Source organism: Leucoraja erinacea, chromosome 11 (assembly GCF_028641065.1).
Source record: "Leucoraja erinacea ecotype New England chromosome 11, Leri_hhj_1, whole genome shotgun sequence".
Classification (NCBI taxonomy): domain Eukaryota; kingdom Metazoa; phylum Chordata; class Chondrichthyes; order Rajiformes; family Rajidae; genus Leucoraja; species Leucoraja erinaceus.
Window position 1 is genome coordinate 23,027,303 of NC_073387.1, and position 17,601 is coordinate 23,044,903.

General features: G+C 47.5%; 1 protein-coding gene across 2 annotated transcripts in view; it reads right to left on the reverse strand.

Moving 5' to 3' along the window:
* Positions 1–17,175, reverse strand: part of LOC129701565 (myozenin-2) — a 17,873-nt gene extending 698 nt beyond the window's left edge. Inside the window, exons 1-5 of one of the 2 annotated variants that reach the window (XM_055642822.1) lie at positions 16,443–17,175; positions 8,273–8,360; positions 6,946–7,157; positions 5,451–5,604; positions 4,241–4,424 (exon numbers count right to left, since the gene is read on the reverse strand). In XM_055642822.1, the coding sequence (XP_055498797.1) occupies positions 4,241–4,424; positions 5,451–5,604; positions 6,946–7,157; positions 8,273–8,348 (626 nt within the window). In that variant the 5' untranslated portion in view covers positions 8,349–8,360; positions 16,443–17,175. Of the gene's footprint in view, positions 1–4,240; positions 4,425–5,450; positions 5,605–6,945; positions 7,158–8,272; positions 8,369–16,442 lie in introns of both variants that reach the window. The other variant, XM_055642821.1, reaches the window with a different exon arrangement.
* Between the last annotated feature and the right edge of the window lie 426 nt (positions 17,176–17,601).

A 17,601-nucleotide genomic window follows, 5' to 3' on the forward strand; every position in this document is an offset into this window, starting at 1 on the left:
CCTGCATCTACCCTGTCCAACCCCTTAAGAATTTTGTAAGTTTCTATAAGATCCCCTCCCAATCTCCTAAATTCTAGAGAGTATAAACCAAGTCTATCCAGTCTTTCTTCATAAGACAGTCCTGACATCCCAGGAATCAGTCTGGTGAACCTTCTCTGCACTTCCTCTATGGCAATAATGTCCTTCCTCAGATTTGGAGACCAAAACTGTACGCAATACTCCAGGTGTGGTCTCACCAAGACCCTGTACAACTGCAGTAGAACCTCCCTGCTCCTATACAAATCCTTTTGCAATGAAAGCTAACATACCATTCGCTTTCTTTACTGCCTGCTGCACCTGCATGCCTACCTTCAATGACTGGTGTACCATGACACCCAGGTCTCGCTGCATCTCCCCCTTTCCCAATCGGCCACCATTTAGATAATAGTCTGCTTTCCCGTTTTTTGCCACCAAAATGGATAACCTCACATTTATCCACATTATACTGCATCTGCCAAACATTTGCCCACTCACCCAGCCTATCCAAGTCACCTTGCAGTCTCCTAGCATTCCCCTCACAGCTAACACTGCCCCCCAGCTTAGTGTCATCCGCAAACTTGGAGATATTGCCTTCAATTCCCTCATCCAGATCATTAATATATATTGTAAATATCTGGGGTCCCAGCACTGAGCCTTGCGGTACCCCACTAGTCACTGCCTGCCATTGTGAAAAGGACCTGTTTACTCCTACTCTTTGCTTCCTGTTTGCCAGCCAGTTCTCTATCCACATCAATACTGAACCCCCAATGCCGTGTGCTTTAAGTTTGTATACTCTTATGTGGGACCTTGTCAAAAGCCTTCTGGAAGTCCAGATACACCACATCCACTGGTTCTCCCCTATACACGCTACTAGTTACATCCTCGAAAATTTCTATAAGATTCGTCAGACATGATTTACCTTTCGTAAATCCATGCTGACTTTGTCCAATGATTTCACAACTTTCCAAATGTGCTGCTATCCCATCTTTAATAACTGACTCTAGCAGTTTCCCCACTACCGATGTTAGACTAACTGGTCTGTAATTCCCCGTTTTCTCTCTCCCTCCCTTCTTAAAAAGTGGGGTTACATTTGCTACCCGCCAATCCTCAGGAACTACTCCAGAATCCTAGTCATACTGCACAGGAATGGACCATTCAGCCCACTGTACCTGTACTAACCCTGGAATCGGATTGCACACAAACATGCCGTTCAGCCCACTGAGTTTGTACTAACCCTAGAGTTGCACAGCACAAGAACAGGCCCTTTGGTCCAACATACCTGTACTAGCCATAGAGTCATTCAGTACACAACACAGAGCCTTTGGTCCAGTGTACCTGAACTAACCCTATAGTCATGCGACACATGAACAGGTCCTTCGGCCCACCGTACCAGTATTAACCGTAGGGTCATACAGCGCACCAATAGGCCCTTCAGCCCACTGTATCTGTACTAACCATAAAATGGTACAGCAGAGGAACAGGTCCTTTGGCCCACTAAGTCTGTACTGACCCTAGAGTCATACAGTGCAGGAACAAAGCTACTGACCTTAAGGTCATTGATTGGGGCGATACAGTGGTAGAGCTGCTGCCTCACAGCGCCAGTGACCCGGGATGAACCCTGACCTTGGATGCTGTCTGTACAGAGTTTGTACGTTCTCAGTGTAACTATGTGGATGTTCTCCGGGTGCTCCGTTTTCCTCCCACATCCCAGTTGTGCATGATTGTGGGTTAATTGGCTTCTGTAAATTGTTCCTGGTGTGTAGGATAGTGCTAGTGTAGTCGGCATGTACACGGTGGGCCGAAGGGCCTTTTTCCGTGGCATAACTGAAGTAAAAGTCTAAAGTAAATGAGCAAAATTAGACCATTCGGCCCATCGAATTCTTGGGGGGAGGTCACATCGCCTAGGGTCATTTGTGGTCAGCACGGGCTCCGTGCGTTCCCCTGCAAAGGGGAGCTCCAGTAAAGGATTATTAGTGAGTTAGCAACACTATTTTTGCACTTGGGTCTAACTTGGATCATGTATTCATTACATGGCACTGTAGTGAAGTCACTTCAGCCCAGAATAAACCAGAGTTTAAATGTTGGACCTGTGCACTGTACAGAAAAGTCATGTGTTTAATGAATTATATCTGAATAAAATATTCTGATATTACTGTGAACACTCAGTCTTTCTCCCCAGGGTAGAGGCTTGTAAAACTAGAGGGCGCAAGCTTACAGTGCAAGGGGAAAGATTTAAGAGGGACATAGACCATAGATCAGTACAGAATCATGATAGGAATAGATCCGGTAGATGCACAGTCTCTTGGCCAGAGTAGTTGAATTGAGTAGCAAAGAACACAGGTTTAAGGTGAGAGGGGAAAGATTTAATAGGAATCTGAGGGGCAACTTTTTCACACAAAGGGTGGTGGGTAATTGGAACGAGCTACCGGAGGAGGTAGTTGAGACAGGTACTATTGAAACATTTATGAAACATTTAGACAGGTATGTACATAGGACAGGATAGCTTCAGAGGGATATGGGCCAAACGCAGGCTGGTGGGCCTAGTGCAGGGGATATGGTTGGAGTGGGTAAGTTGGGTTGAAGAGCCTGTTTCCGACCTGTTTGACTCTATAACAGTGCAGAAGATCGACACAAAGTGCTGGAGTAACTCAGGGTTAGCCAGCATCTCTGGAGAAAAGCAATAGGACATTTTGGGTCGGAGCCCAAATCGGGGCCGGCAGCAGATGACCTCAGTAATGTTGGCTGGGGAAGGTGTGATAACAAGAGGGATACAAGGATGCGAACAGTGGAACTGGCAGGATGACAAGGGTGGGGAAGGAGAGAGTGGAGGGGAGGGAATGCAGGTTACTTCGAATAGGCCCTTTGGCCCTCATTTTGCAGTGCTAATTTGATCTGCCTGCACGTGATCCATATCCCTCCATGCCCTGCATATCCATGTTCCTGTCTAAAAGCCCCTTGACCACTAGTGTATATGAATGAGGGACCTGAAACTTCACCTATCCGCGTTCTTCTGAGATGCTGCCTGACCCGATGAGTTATTCCCGCACTTTGTGTCTTTTTTTGTAATTCAGAATCTGCAGTTCCTTATTTCTGCAGTCATATTTGCGTCCACCACCACCCCTGGCAACACTCTGTGTGTAAAAACATACCCTGTACATCTTTTCCCCTCTCGCCTTGGAAGTTATGCCCTCTAGTACTTGACAGAATAAAATGATATACCTTTAGAAAGATGAGGAGGAATTTCTTTAGCCAGAGGGTGGTGAATCTGCCAAATTCATTGCCCCAGACAGCTGTGGAGGCCAAATCATTGGGTATTTTAAAGTGGACATTGACTGGCTCTTGATTACAAAGACATAGAAAAGAGGTGCAGGAGTAGGCCATTCGGCCCTTCGAGCCAGCATTGCCATTCAATATGATGATCCAACTCCGTATCCTGTACCTGCCTTCTCTCCATACCCCCTGATCCCTTTTGCCACAAGGGCCACATCTAACTCCCTCTTAAATATAGCCAATGAACTGGCCTCAACTACCTTCAGTAGCAGAGAATTCCAGAGATTTACCACTCTCTGTGTGAAAAATGTTTTCCTCATCTCGGTTCTAAAAGATTTCCCCCTTATCCTTAAACTGTGACCCCTTGTTCTGGACTACCCCAACATCGGGAACAATCTTCCTGCATCTAGCCTGTCCAACCCCCTAAGAATTTTGTAAGTTTCTATAAGATCTCCCCTCAATCTTCTAAATTCTAGCGAGTACAAGCCGAGTCTATAGTCTTTCTTCATATGAAAGTCCTGACATCCCAGGATTAGTAAGTGTGTTAAAGGTTACAGGGAGAAGGCATGAGAGTTGGGCTGAGAGGGAAACAGATCAGCCATGATCAAATGGCGGCATAGACTCAATGGGCCGAATGGCCTAATTCTGCTCCCTATGTCTTATGGCCTTATACCAAAGATAGACACAAAGTGCTGGAGTAACTCAACGGGTCGGGCAGCATCTCTGGAAAACATGGGTAGGTGAAGTTTCGGGGCAGACTCAGTAGGCCAAAGGGCCTGTTTCCATGGTGTATGTCAAAATTAAACTAAATCTCTGCAGCCCTTCCAGCTTGACAACATCTTTCCTATAACAGGGTGACCAAAAGTGGACTGGACTGAAAATCCAGGAGTGGGCATATTGAACTCCTCTCCTCCCCTCCCCTCCCCCACCCACCCCGCTCCCCGGCACTTACCTGTTGAAACACCGGTAGGTTTGGAGCTTGGGGTTCGGAGGGGCTTCTGGAAGCTCGTTGATCATCATGTCGATGACATGGGTCTGGTATCCCAGCTGCTCTGTCCAGGGCGACTGGTATGACCTTGGGATGGCCGTGATGTTGAACTTCTCTGGTGGGATTTCCTTCAGCGGACCGGAGTAACCTGGAGAGTCAAGGGCAGAGGACCATTAAATCCAGATGTGGACACCAGGAACTGCAGATGCTGGTTTACGGAAAAAATGATCCAAGTGCTGTAGTAACAGTGGATCAGGCAGCATCTCTGGCGAATGTGGATACGTGATGTTTTGGGACTTCAGGCTGATAATCTTGGCTGTTGAGACCATCCTCTCAACCCAAGGGACCATTGATCTCCATCTAGGGACGAATGATCTCCTCCACACAATGGACCATTGATTCCCCTCCACCCAGTGACCATCCATCTTCACCCTGGGACCAATAATTTCCTCCACACAGGGACCATTGATCTGCTCCACTCAGAGACCATTGATATTCATACATCTTGGTACCATTGACATCCACCCAGGGACCATTGATTCCCATCCACCCTGGGACCATACATCTCCTCTCCCCTGTAACCATCGATCTCCACCCAAGAACCATTGGCCCTCCTCCTTCCAGGGACCATTGCTCTCCCTCCTTCCAGCGACCACTGATATTCCTAGAAACTTGTCACAATTGACTTCCTCCCACGGACAATTTATTCTCCTCCACTTTGGGACCATCTATCTCCTCCACCCACATTAATTCCCTTCCACCCTGAGACCATTGATCTGCTCCACCCAGGGCCCATTGATATTCCTACACCAAGGAAAATTCTTTCCCCTCCACCCTGGAACCATCTATCTCCTCTGCCCAGGGACCATTGATCTCCTCCACTCTGGGACCATTGATCTGTTCCAATCAGGGACCATTGAGATTCTTACACCTTGACACCATTGACCCAAGGACAATTTATCCCCCTCCATTCTGGGACAATATATCTCCTCCACCTAGAGACCATTGATTCCCCTCCACCCTGGAACCATCTATCTCCTCCATCCTGGTACCATCAATTTCCTCCACCTAGGGACCATAGATCTCCTCCACCGATTAACCATTGATTTCCCTTCTGCCCTGAGACCATTGATCTCCTCCACCCTGGGACCATCGCGGTATGGGAGGTCGTAACCTGGAGCGATGATGCTGGGGTTCAGCACGACGTTGATGTTCTTGGCCGCGGAGAGCCTGCCGAAGGGTTTTGGAGCCACGGCCGGGCCAGGATGCTTGCCGCGATGGGCGATGTGGACCTCCGACCGGTAGTTTTCCTTCATCCCATCAACGTTCTGCGGAGCAGGGAAGCAGCGTTAGAGATATGGGTGGACGGCAGGGTTGTTTTAGTTTAGTTCCGTTTCGAGAGACAGCGCGAAAACGGGCCCTTCGGCCCAACGAGTCCGCGCCGACCTGTACTAGCACTAGCGTACATACTATGGACAAAGTACAATTGTTACCTAAGGCAATTAGCCCACAATCCCGGACATCTTTGGAGTGTGGGAGGCAACCCACACGGTCACAGGGACAACTTGCAAACTCCGTACAGACAGCACCTGTAGTCGGGATCGAACCCGGGCCTCTGGCGCTGAAATGTAGCAACTGTGCCGCCTGTTGTGAGAGATGGTGCACAGCCCAAACCCCCTTGGCACACCGGCAACTAAACAGGGATTTGGGTTAACGTATGAGGAGCGTTTAATGGCACTGGGCCTGTACTCGCTGGAGTTTGAAAGGAGAGGGGACCTCATTGAAACTTACCGAATAGCGAAAGGCCTGAAGAGAGTGGATGTAGAGAGGATGTTTCCACGATTGGGAGAATCTAGGACCAGAGGGCACGGCCTCAGAATAAAAAGATGTACCTTTAGAAAGGAGATGAAGCGGAATTTCTTCAACCAGAGGATGGTGATTCTATGGAATTCATTGACACAGATGGCGGTGGATACAATGTCATTGGGTATGTCAGTGGAGATTGATCCATGTACCTGTCCAATTGTCTTTTAAATGTTATTATAATACCTGCCTCAACTACCTCGTCTGGCAGCTCGTTCCATACACCATGTGTGAAAAAGTTGCCTCTCTAGTTCCCAGATGGTAACATGCTTTACAATATCCTTAAAATGTTTGCTGATAGTTCCATAGACTAAAAACCAACATTTCCCTGGGACCATCAATGTTCCTCCACATAGGGTTCAATGGTCTTTCTCTACCCTGAGACCTGAGACCATTGATCTTCCTCCACACTGGAACCACTGATCTTCATCCACCCAGGGACCATTTGGTCTCCACCCATGGACCATTGATCTGCTCCACGCTGGGTTCATAGATCCTCTTCTACCGATGAACCACCAATCTTCCTCCACACTAGAACCACTGATCTTCCTGCACCCAGGGACCATTGGTCTTCCTCCACCTGTCCATTGATGTCTCTCCACCCAGTAACCATCAATCTCCTCCAGATGGGGTTCATTGATCTTCACCCAGTGACTATGGATCTTTCTCCACCCTGGGACCACAGATGTTTCTCCACCCATGGACAATTGATCTCTACCCAGGGGCCACCAATCCTTTACCCCCCCCCCCCCCCCCCCCCCTCCTCATGAACCCAGTCAATGATCGTCACGGAGGCGTTAGTTTACCATGTGTCCCTGGCCAGGATATCCCGCAGCGTTCATGCCACCGAGGCCACTCCTTCCTGGCGCTCTTCCTACCCCTTCCACCGTGAACTTGTCGACTCTCTTCTGCCTCATCTGGAACATCTTGGATCCCTTGTTGGCGAAGAGGGAGAGTTCCTCCATCATCAGGTCCTGGGGAACACTCACCTTCTTGCCCAGGTCAAGTTGCACTATTGCTGAAAAACACGGAGGGGTGTAGAGGATGGAGAAGACAACTTAATCGGCAGGAACCAGAGGTGGTTGAATGGCACACAAACCCAAAATCAATACAGAAATGCAGGAAACACTCAGCATCCCGAACGTTACGCTGGTGCAACGGCAGAGTTACTGTTCAGAAGCAAGATAACAGAGGGGAAGAAGCTGGTCCTGAGTCTGGTGGTCTGCGCTTTTAAGCTTCTGTACCTCCTGCCGGACGGGAGTGGGGAGAGGGGAGAAGGGGAAATGATCGGGGTGGGACAGGGCCTAGTCTTTGATTATATTGGCTGCTTTTCCCGAGGCGGCATGAAGTGTTGATGGAGTCTGGTCTGTGTGATGGATTGGGCTACATCTACAACTCTGTCATTTGTTGTGGCCTTGGGCAGAGTTGTTCCCAAGCAAAGTTATGTTGTATCCCAACTGTATGGACTGGGCTACATCTCCACCCAAGACATTTGGAGCGTGTGGATCAAGAGAGGGGGAGGCAAGGAGGAATTTTTTTTAGGCAGAGAGTGGTGAATCTGTGGAATTCATTGCTTGGCTGTGGTGGCCAAGTCAATGAATATATTTAAGATGGAGTTTGATAGATTCTTGATTAGTAAGGGCATCAAAGGTTAGGATGAGAAGGCAGGAGAATGGGGTTGAGAGGGAAAGATAGATCAGCCATGATTGAATGGCGGAGTAGACACGATGGACTGAATGGCCTAATTCTGCTCCTTTGTCTTATGGAGGGGATATAATCTTCAGTCTATGGGCGGCATGGATGAGATGGGCTGAATGACTCCTCATCTCTCCTCAATCCACCCCTGTGCCGTGAATGACCAATCCCTTAGACTTTAGAGATACACCGCGGAAACAGGCCCTTTCGGCCCACCGAGTCCACGCTGACCAGCGATCCCCGTACACTACACACTAGGGATAATTTGCAGAAGCCAATTAACCTGCATGTCTTTGGAGTGTGGGAGGCATCCGGAGAAAGCCCAGGCGGTCACAGGGAGAACAGATAAACTTTGTATAGACAGCACCCGAGGTCAGGACTGAACCCGGGTCTCTGGCGCTGTGAGGCAGTGGTTCTACCGCGTCTGAGGGTTCTTACCTCCCCCATGGGCTTCCCTCGCGATGGCCGATGCCTTCTCCTTCCTCTCCCTTATTAGGGAGTCGTGCGACATCATTCCCAACGTTTACTCCAGTGCTGGGGGAGAGAACAGCAGAGAGGGCAGCTGAGCCACAGAACAGTACAGCACAGATTCAGGCCCTTCAGCCCACAATGTCTGTGCCGGTCATGATACCAAGACCAAATCTTATCTGCGTGCACGAGATCCATATCCCTCCATTCTCTGCATATCCAATTGCCTATCCAAAAGCCCCCTAAATGTCACTATCGTATCTGCATCCACCACCACCCCCCCGGCAACCATGCTGATTGACCCTCATTAGCCCATTCTCTTCCAAATGAGAGGAAATCGTATCCCAATCAATCCTCTGCAATAGCCTCCCTACCACTGACATGAGGCTCACCAGTCTTTCATTCCCTGACTTCTCTCCACTTGCTTTTTTAAACAATGAAATTACTTTGGCCACTCTTCAGTCTTCCGGCACCTCGTCTGTGGCTTCAGAAGATGCAAAGATCTTTGTCAAGACCCATGCAATCGCCTCTCCTGCCTCTCTCAATAACCTGGGATAATATCCTATCCCATCACAGAGACTTATCCATCTTTGTGCTTAATCTACGTGTTGCCACTTCCAGGGAGTTATGGACTTAGACTCCAAGATCCCTCTGTACATCAATGATGTTAAAGGTCTTATAGATGATAGACAAGGGAGTAGGCAATTCGACCCTTCGAGCCATTCAATGTGATCATGGCTGATCATCCCCAATCAGTACCCCGTTCTTGCCTGCCTTCTCCCCATATCCCCTGACTCCGCTATCTTTAAGAGCCCTAGCTAACTCTCTCTTGAAAGTATCCAGAGAACCGGCCTCCACCACCCTCTGAGGCAGAGAATTCCACAGACTCACAACTCTCTGTGAGAAAAAGTGTTTCCTCGTCTCCGATCTAAATGGCTGACCCCTTATTCTTAAACTGTGACCCGTGGTTCTGGACTACCCCAACATCGGGAACATGTTTCCTGCCTCTAGCATTTCCAAACCCGTAATAATCTTATATGTTTCAATAAAATCCCTCTCATCCTTCTCAATTCCAGATTGTACAAGCCCAGCTGCTCCATTCTCTCAGCATATGACAGTCCCGCCATCCTGAGAATTAACCTTGTAAACCTACGCTGCACTCCCTCAATAGCAAGAATGTCCTTCTTCAAATTAGGGGACCAAAACTGCACACAATACTCCAGGTGTGGTCTCACTAGGGTTCTGTACAACTGCAGAAGGACCTGTTTGCTCCACCCAAGGTTTCCGTGCGGTTTCCGGAGGTTTTTGTCAGTCTCCCTACCTGCTTCCACTACCTGCAACCTCCGGCAATCACCTGCAACCTCCGGGAACCGCACGGAAACCTTGCGCGGGGTGCAAAGTCTCCAGAGGTTTCCGTTCAGTTTTCCTAAGTGGGACAGGGGCATTAACTTGTCATTTTTACCAAAACAGAACAATGATCTTTTTATTTGCAACAGCACAACAGGTCTGTGAACAGAGTAGTCCATCGATAATATAACAAACAAAAACAGGTTGATAAATAAAATCCCCAATATTAGTGCAAAACAAAGCAAAGGCCCAAAGTCCCCAGTGTCAACCAAGACCGTTCATTATTCATGGTTTAGCTGGAGTTTGTAGCGTTCAAGAGCCTTGGTTGATGCGAAGGTCTCTGTTAATCCCCTGCATCCTATTCTTCTGGATCAGCCTACCTGTGGTATTATTATATACATCAGTGAGAATAGCTTTAAAGTGAGAGGGGGAAGATTTAATAGGAACCTTTTCACTCGGAGGGTGGTGGGTGTATGGAACGAGCTGCCAGAGGAGGTAGTTGAGGCAGGTGTATTCATAACATTTAAGACGATTGTGCAGGTAAAAGAACATGAGAAGTTTGGAGTAATATGGGTCAGGTGACAGCAGGAGGGCCCATAGGCACTAGGATCTGCAAATGCAGGTTTTACAAAGAAAAATGACACAAAATACTGGAATAACTCAGCAGGTCAGGCAGCATCAGTGTAGAACATGGATAGGTGACGTTTGGGTCAGGACTCTTCTCCAGACTGACAATAGATGATAAACAATAGCTAATAGGTGCAGGAGTAGGCCATTCAGCCCTTCGAGCCAGCACCGCCATTGACTGTGATCATGGCTGATCATCCACAATCAGTACCCCGTTCCTGCCTTCTCCCCATATCCCCTGACTCCGCTATCTTTAAGAGCTCTATCTAACTCTCTCTTGAAAGCATCCAGAGAATTGGCCTCCACCGCCTTCTGAGGTGGACAATTCCCCAGATTCACAACTCTCTGGGTGTAAAAGTTTTTTCTCATCTCCGTTCTAAATGGCTTACCTCTTATTCTTAAGCTGTGGCCCCTGGTTCTGGACTCCCCCAACATCGGGAATATGTTTCCTACCTCTAGCGTGTCCAAACCCTTTATAATCTTATATGTTCCAATAAGATATCCATTCATCCTTCTAAATTCCAGTGTATACAAGCCCAGACGCTCCATTCTTTCAACACATGACAGTCCCGCCATCCCGGGAATTAACCTCGTGAACCTAGGCTGCACTCCCTCAATAGCAAGAATGTCCTTCCTCAAATTTGGAGACCATAACTGCACACAATACTCCAGGTGTGGTCTCACTAGGGCCCTGTACAACTGCAGAAGGACCTCTTTGCTCCTATACTCAACTCCTATTGTTATGAGGCCAACATGCCATTCGCTTTCTTCACTACCTGCTGTACCTGCATGCTTACCATCATTGCCTGATGAACAAGGTAATCTGCCTTCCTGTTTTTGCTACCAAAGTGGATAACCTCACATTTATCCACATTAAACTGCATCTGCCATGCATCTGCCCACTCACCTAACCTGTCCAAGTCACCCTGCATCCTCATAGCATCCTCCTCACAGTTCACACTGCCACCCAGCTTTGTGTCGTCTGCAAATTTGCTAATGTTACTTTGAATCCCTTCATCAAATCATTAATGTATATTGTAAATAGCTGTGGTCCCAGCACCGAGCCATGTGGTACCTGCCTGCCATTCTGAAAGGGACCCGTTATTCCCTACTCTTTGTTTCCTGTCTGCCAACCAATTTTCTATCCATGTCAGCACTCTACCCCCAGTACCATGTGCTCTAAATTTTCCCACTAATCCCCTATGTGGGACCTTATCAAATGCTTTCTGAAGGTTCAGGTACACTACATCCACTGGCTCTCCCTTGTCCATTTTCCTAGTTACATCCTCAAAAAATTCCCATATACAAGAGGAATGAGCCATCTTTGTCAGCATGAAATAATTGGGCTGAAGGGCCTGTTTCTGTGCAGTATGGCTCCAGGAGGCGATGACTCTATGATCCAAATGCAGTTCTACATACGGACGGCAGTTTATGTCAATGATCCCAGCGAGAGTGATCACGTTTCCCACTGTAAGCAAAATATAAAATCGGAGCGGAAGATTGGAGATTAATCTTCATGTCATGCCACAGCCGCTGCCATCTTGGCTGCCGATGACAGTGAGGGTTTATTTCAGCTAAAGTCAACGAGAAGCAGTCACGGTGGGAATGAGAAAACACTCCGAGACGTGTCAATATGTGAGAACCAGCTCACAATGAGTTAAAATAACTTCCGAGTTTAGTTTGGTTTAGTTCAGTTTATGGTCACGTGTGCCGAGGTACAGTGAAAAGCTTTTGTTGCGCGCTATCCAGTCAGTGGAAAGTATACATGATTCCAATAGTCGCCCGCTGTGTGCAGATACAGGATAAAGGGGAAGAGGAAGCTAGGAGGGGCAGGACATGGCCGGGTGAGGTGAGGGGGATAGGTGGATACAGGTGAGGGGTGGGTGGGGGTTGATAAGCAGATGGTAGGACAAAGACCAGAGATGAAAAGACAGAAGGTGTGAATTGTGAAGCTAGAGGAAGGAATGTCGGTAGACAAAGGAGTGGGAGGGGAAAACATGTGGGAGTCCAGGCGGGACACAGGGCAGATAGATGCGGGGAAAGAGCGGGGGTGTTGTTACCTAAAATTTGAGAATTCAACGTTCATACCGCTGGGTTGTAAGCTACCCAAGCGGAATATGAGGTGCTGTCCCTCCAGTTTGTGTGTGGTCTCACTCTGGCAATGGAGGAGGCCCAGGACAGAAAGGACAGTGTGGGAATGGGAAGGGGAGTTCAAATAGTTAGCAACCGGGAGTTCCAGCGGACCGAACGCAAGTGTTCAGCTGGATTTACTTGTTTAGATGAGCGAAGGGGGGCGAATGAAGTAGATGCTGGAAAGGCTAGTAGGTGGATTTCCTCTTGTGGAAGAATCTAGAACAATGGATCACTGAATAAGAGGTGTATAAAATCATGAGGGGTATAGATAGGGTGAATACATGTCATACCAACCAAGATGCCCCATCTACACTAGTCCCACCTGTCTGCGTTTGGCCCATATCCCTCTAAACTTTCCCCATCCACGTACCTGTCCAGATGTCTTTTAAATGCTGTTTTAGTACCTGCCTCAACTACCTACTCTGGCAGCTCGTAACATACACCCACCATCTTCTGTGTGTAAAAGTTGCCCCCCAGGTTCCCATTCAATTTTTCCCCTCCTCACCTTAAAACGACATCCTCTGATTCTTGATTTCCCCGACCCTGGTAATGGACTGTGTGCATCAACCCTGTCTTTTCCCCTCATGATTTAATACACCTCTATAAGATCACCAGTCTTCATGTGGGTGGCACGGTGGCACAGCGGTAGATTTACTGCCACATGGGTTCGATCGCGACTACGGGTACTGTCTGTACGGAGTTTGTACATTCTCCCTGAGACCATGTGGGTTTTCTCCGGGTGCTCCGGTTTCCGCCCACATCCCAAAGACATGCAGCTTTGTAGGTTAATTGGCTTAGGGGAAAAATTGTAAATTGTCCCTCGTGGGTAGTATGGTGCTTGTGTACGGGGTAATCGCTGGTCGGGTGAAGGGCCCGTTTCCATGCTGTATCTCTACACTACACTAAATGGCACCATTCATTCACAGAGAGGTACAGCTGGGAAACGGGCTGTTCTACCACTCGACCACACCATGGCGGCATTTATGATGGTAAATTAACTTGTAAGCCGGCACATGTTTGTTATCTGGGAGGAAACTCAACCATTGAGTACAAGAGTCAGAAAGTCATGAAGCAGCACTATAGGACTTTGGTCAGGGCTGCAGTTTGGAGTATTGTGTGCGGTTCTGGCCGTCCCATTACAGGGAGGATGTGGAGGCTTTGGAGAGGGTGCAGAGGAGGTTTACCAGAATGATGCCTGGATTAGAGGGTATTAGCTACAGGGAGAGGGTTGGACAGACGTAGATTGTTTTGCCTAGAATGATGGAGGTTGAAGGGAGATCTGATATATGAAACTATGAGAGGTGTAGATAGTGGAGGCAGAGCCTTATTCCCTCAGGGTGGAAATGTCAAAGCCTGACGAGAATAAGGTGAGAGAGTGAAATATTACATGGAGATGTGTGTCGGAGGCTGAGGGGAGACCTAATAGAAGTATATAAGGTACACAAAAATGCTGGAGAAACTCAGCGGGTGCAGCAGCATCTATCGAGCGAAGGAAATAGGCGACGTTTCGGGCCAAAACCCTTCTTCAGGCTGATGGGGGGATAGAAATATATAATATTATGAGGCATAGATTGGGTAGACCTTTATCCCCAAGGTGGAAAAGTCAAAGACTGGAGGGCATAGCTTTAAGGTGAGAGGGGAAAAGTGTAAAGGAGATAGATGTGTGTACACAGAGGGTGGTGGGGGCCTGGGGTGATGGTGGAGGAGGCAGATATGATAGTGGTCTTTAAGAGGCTTTTAGATTATGCAGGGAATGGATGGATATGGATCATGTATAGTGGAGATTAATTTAACTTGGCATGAAAAGACATTGCAGTGCTGTTATAGCAACTGTGATAATACTGTACAAGTGTGGTCACTATTTTATTGCTGGCAACAGTAATTATTTTGACAGCGTGTTGAACGATGGGACAATCTGCTTCGATGAAGAAGTAATCTTGTCTTCAACACTCCAGGGACGCTGCAAATCTCTTCCGACTGATACAGGATGTGATCTGCAAAGATTTCTTGTGTCAATCAGTATTTTCTCTAACTATTACAGGTGTGTGGTGCAGGGCATATTCACTTAGTTTATTGTCACGTGTATCGAGGTACAGTGAAAAGCTTTTCACTGTCAGCAGAAAGACTATACATGATTACAATCAATCCACAGTGTACAGATACAGGATAAAGGGAATAACATTTAGTGCAAGGTAAACTCCAATAAAGTCCGATTAAAGATAGCCCAAGGGTCTCCAATGAGGTAGATCGGAGGTCAGGACCGCTCTCTAGTTGGTGATGCCTGATAACAGCTGGGAAGAAACTATCATTGAATCTGGAGGTGTGCGTTTTCACACACCTGTACCTCAAGCCTGATGGGAGACAGGAGAAGAGGGAGTGACCGGGGTGAGACTGGTCCTTGTTTATGTCGGCGACCTTGCCAAGGCAGCATGAGGAGTAAGTGGAGTCAACGGAAGGGAGGTTGGTTTGTGTGACGGTCTGGGCTGCATCCACAACTCTCTACAATTTCTTGTGGTCTCGGATGGAGCTGTTCCCAAAGCTGGTTCCATTAGGTTGCACCATGGCCCGGTACAAAGGCGATTAGAGAGAGTGGTGGACACTGCCCGGTCCATCACGGATACTGACCTCCCCACCATCGAAGGGATCTACAGGAGGCACTGCCTCAAAAAGGCAGCCTGGATCATCAGAGACCCACACCTCCTTGGCCACACTCTCATTTCTCTCCTACTGTCGAGAGGAAGGTACAGGAGCCTGAAAAGTGTAACGTCCAGGTTCAGGAACAGCTTCATCCCAAAAACAATCAGGCTCTTGAACACTGCACAGCACCAACCTCAGCAACCATGATCTTCTATGGACTGTGTCTTTGGTTGCACTACAGACTTCAGTCTTTGCACTATTGTAGGTACTTAATATTATGGTTATTAATTTATTGTACTATTGATTATTGTATATGTATCTGTGTGTTATTGTGTTTTCAGGCATGTGAGGCTGCAATAAGTAACAATTTCATAGCTCTGCTGTCGGTACATATGATAATTTTACCAGGATTCTGCCTGGATTAGGAGGTATTAGCAACAGGGAGAGTTTGGGCAAACTTGGATTGTTGGCTCTGGAACACCTCTGGTTGACGGAAGACCAGATAGAAGTATCTAAAATTATGGGAAGCATAGTAATTATGGGGAGATAGTCAGAACGTTTCTTCCCAGGGTGGAAATATCAATGACTAGAGGGCATACACGTGCGTGTTTGTAGCTGACTTGTCCCTCTGTAAAATGACCATGGGATGTAGGGAGTGGATGAGAAAGTGAGATAACATAAAACTAGTGTGAACGGGTGATCGGTAGTCGGCACGGACTCGGTGGGCCGAAGGGCTGGCTTCCACGCTGCATCTCTGAACTAAACTAAGTCCAAATGCCAATGGCCATTTCCATATTTAGCCAGCACACGATATATAAGCAAGGGTGGAAGAAAGCGGTTTATTTCGTGAATTGTGAAAGCAACCACAGAAATAGCAGTGTGACCATAACAATATGTGGCCTATTACCAACTAGAGAGCGGTCCTGACCACCCATCTACCTCATGGGAGACTATCAATCTTTAATCAGACTTTACTAGACTTTACCTTGCACTAACTGTTATTCCCTTTATCCTGTATCTGTACACAGTGGACGGCTTGTTTGCAATCATGTATAGTCTTTCCGCTGACGGGATAGCATGCAACAAAAAGTTTTTTCACTGTACCTTGGTACACGTGACAATAAACAAAACTAAACCAGTATCTGTACATTGTGGACAGCCTGATTGGCATCATGAGTAATCTTTCCACCGACTAGATAGCACGCAACAAAATAGCTTTTTACTGTACCTCGGTGCACGTGACACTAAACTAAACTATACAAAACCTTTTGTGGAAGATTCGTTTTTTACGGTGTCCACAAGTGTGAACAGGTGATCAATAGTCGGTGCAGACTATGTTTCAGATTCTATGCATCTAAAGAGCTTGAATTAGAAGCAGAATTTGTCGATCTCCTACCTTTGCTTTGACCTTTGGTAAACCCCTCCTTATTAATTCTCCTTTTCGTTTGCCTTCTAACTCTCTTCCAATACACACTCCTGGTTTCTCCCACGCTCTCCGGGAAATGAGTGCGGGTCCTAATTCCTCTCTGTCAGTCTCTACCGGCCAGTCCCAGAAGTGGGAGCTGAGGATTCCAAGTTCCTGCACACCCTACATCAGATTTATATTTAGTTCAAGACATCTTTGTTGCCTCTTGCCTGCAACATGTCTGCACAGCTGCCCTGCGCTGCAAGCTAACATCGAAGCTCAAATAGCCTGTCAGAAATACAAGTTGGCAACAGCAAGTGTTAGACCCAGGGGAGAGATCAACGATGGCCCAAAGCGTAGCACTTATTAATGTACTAACGTACGAACAAGGCCATTCAGCCCCAGACCACCGTGCTATCACATGTGGGCTGATCTGATTAAAACCACGCACTCCCACCTCCCCTTGGTGGAATACATAACAGTACAGCACAGGAACAGGCCCTTCGGCCCACAATGTCCGTGCCAAACACGATGACGGTAATTTAATCTCCTCTGCCTGCACGTGATCCATATCATTCCATTCCCTGCATATCCATGCGCCTGTCTCCTCTGCTAAATCATACCATACATGAGCACATCATAGTAGTGCTAAAGGATAATGAACAGAGTGCAGAATATAGTTTTACGCTACAGAGGAAATGCAAGTGAAAAAGTGTCAGGGCCGAAACTAGGTAGGTTGGAAGATCAGAAGAAACTGTTCCTGAGTAGGGTGGTGCACACTTTCAACTCAATTCCATCTACACTACGCAGCCTCAGGAAAAGCAGCTAACATCAAGGACTTGTCCCTGTCCCACCCCAGTCATTCTCCCCACTCCCTATCCGGCGGAAGGTATAGAAGCTTGAAAGCGTGTGGCACCAGACTCAGGAAAAACTTCTTCCCCTCTGTTATCAGGCTTCTGAGCGATCATTCCACAAGCTAGGGTACTGTCCGATTCACCTCTACTCCATTGCAGACATTGGACTTTGGAACTGATGCGCTACAATGCTGAGAACTATATTCTGCACTTTGCATCTTCCCCTTTGTACCTGTTGTACTTGAGTTTGCCTCAAGTGTTATCTGATCTGATTGGGTAGCATGCAAAATTTAAAG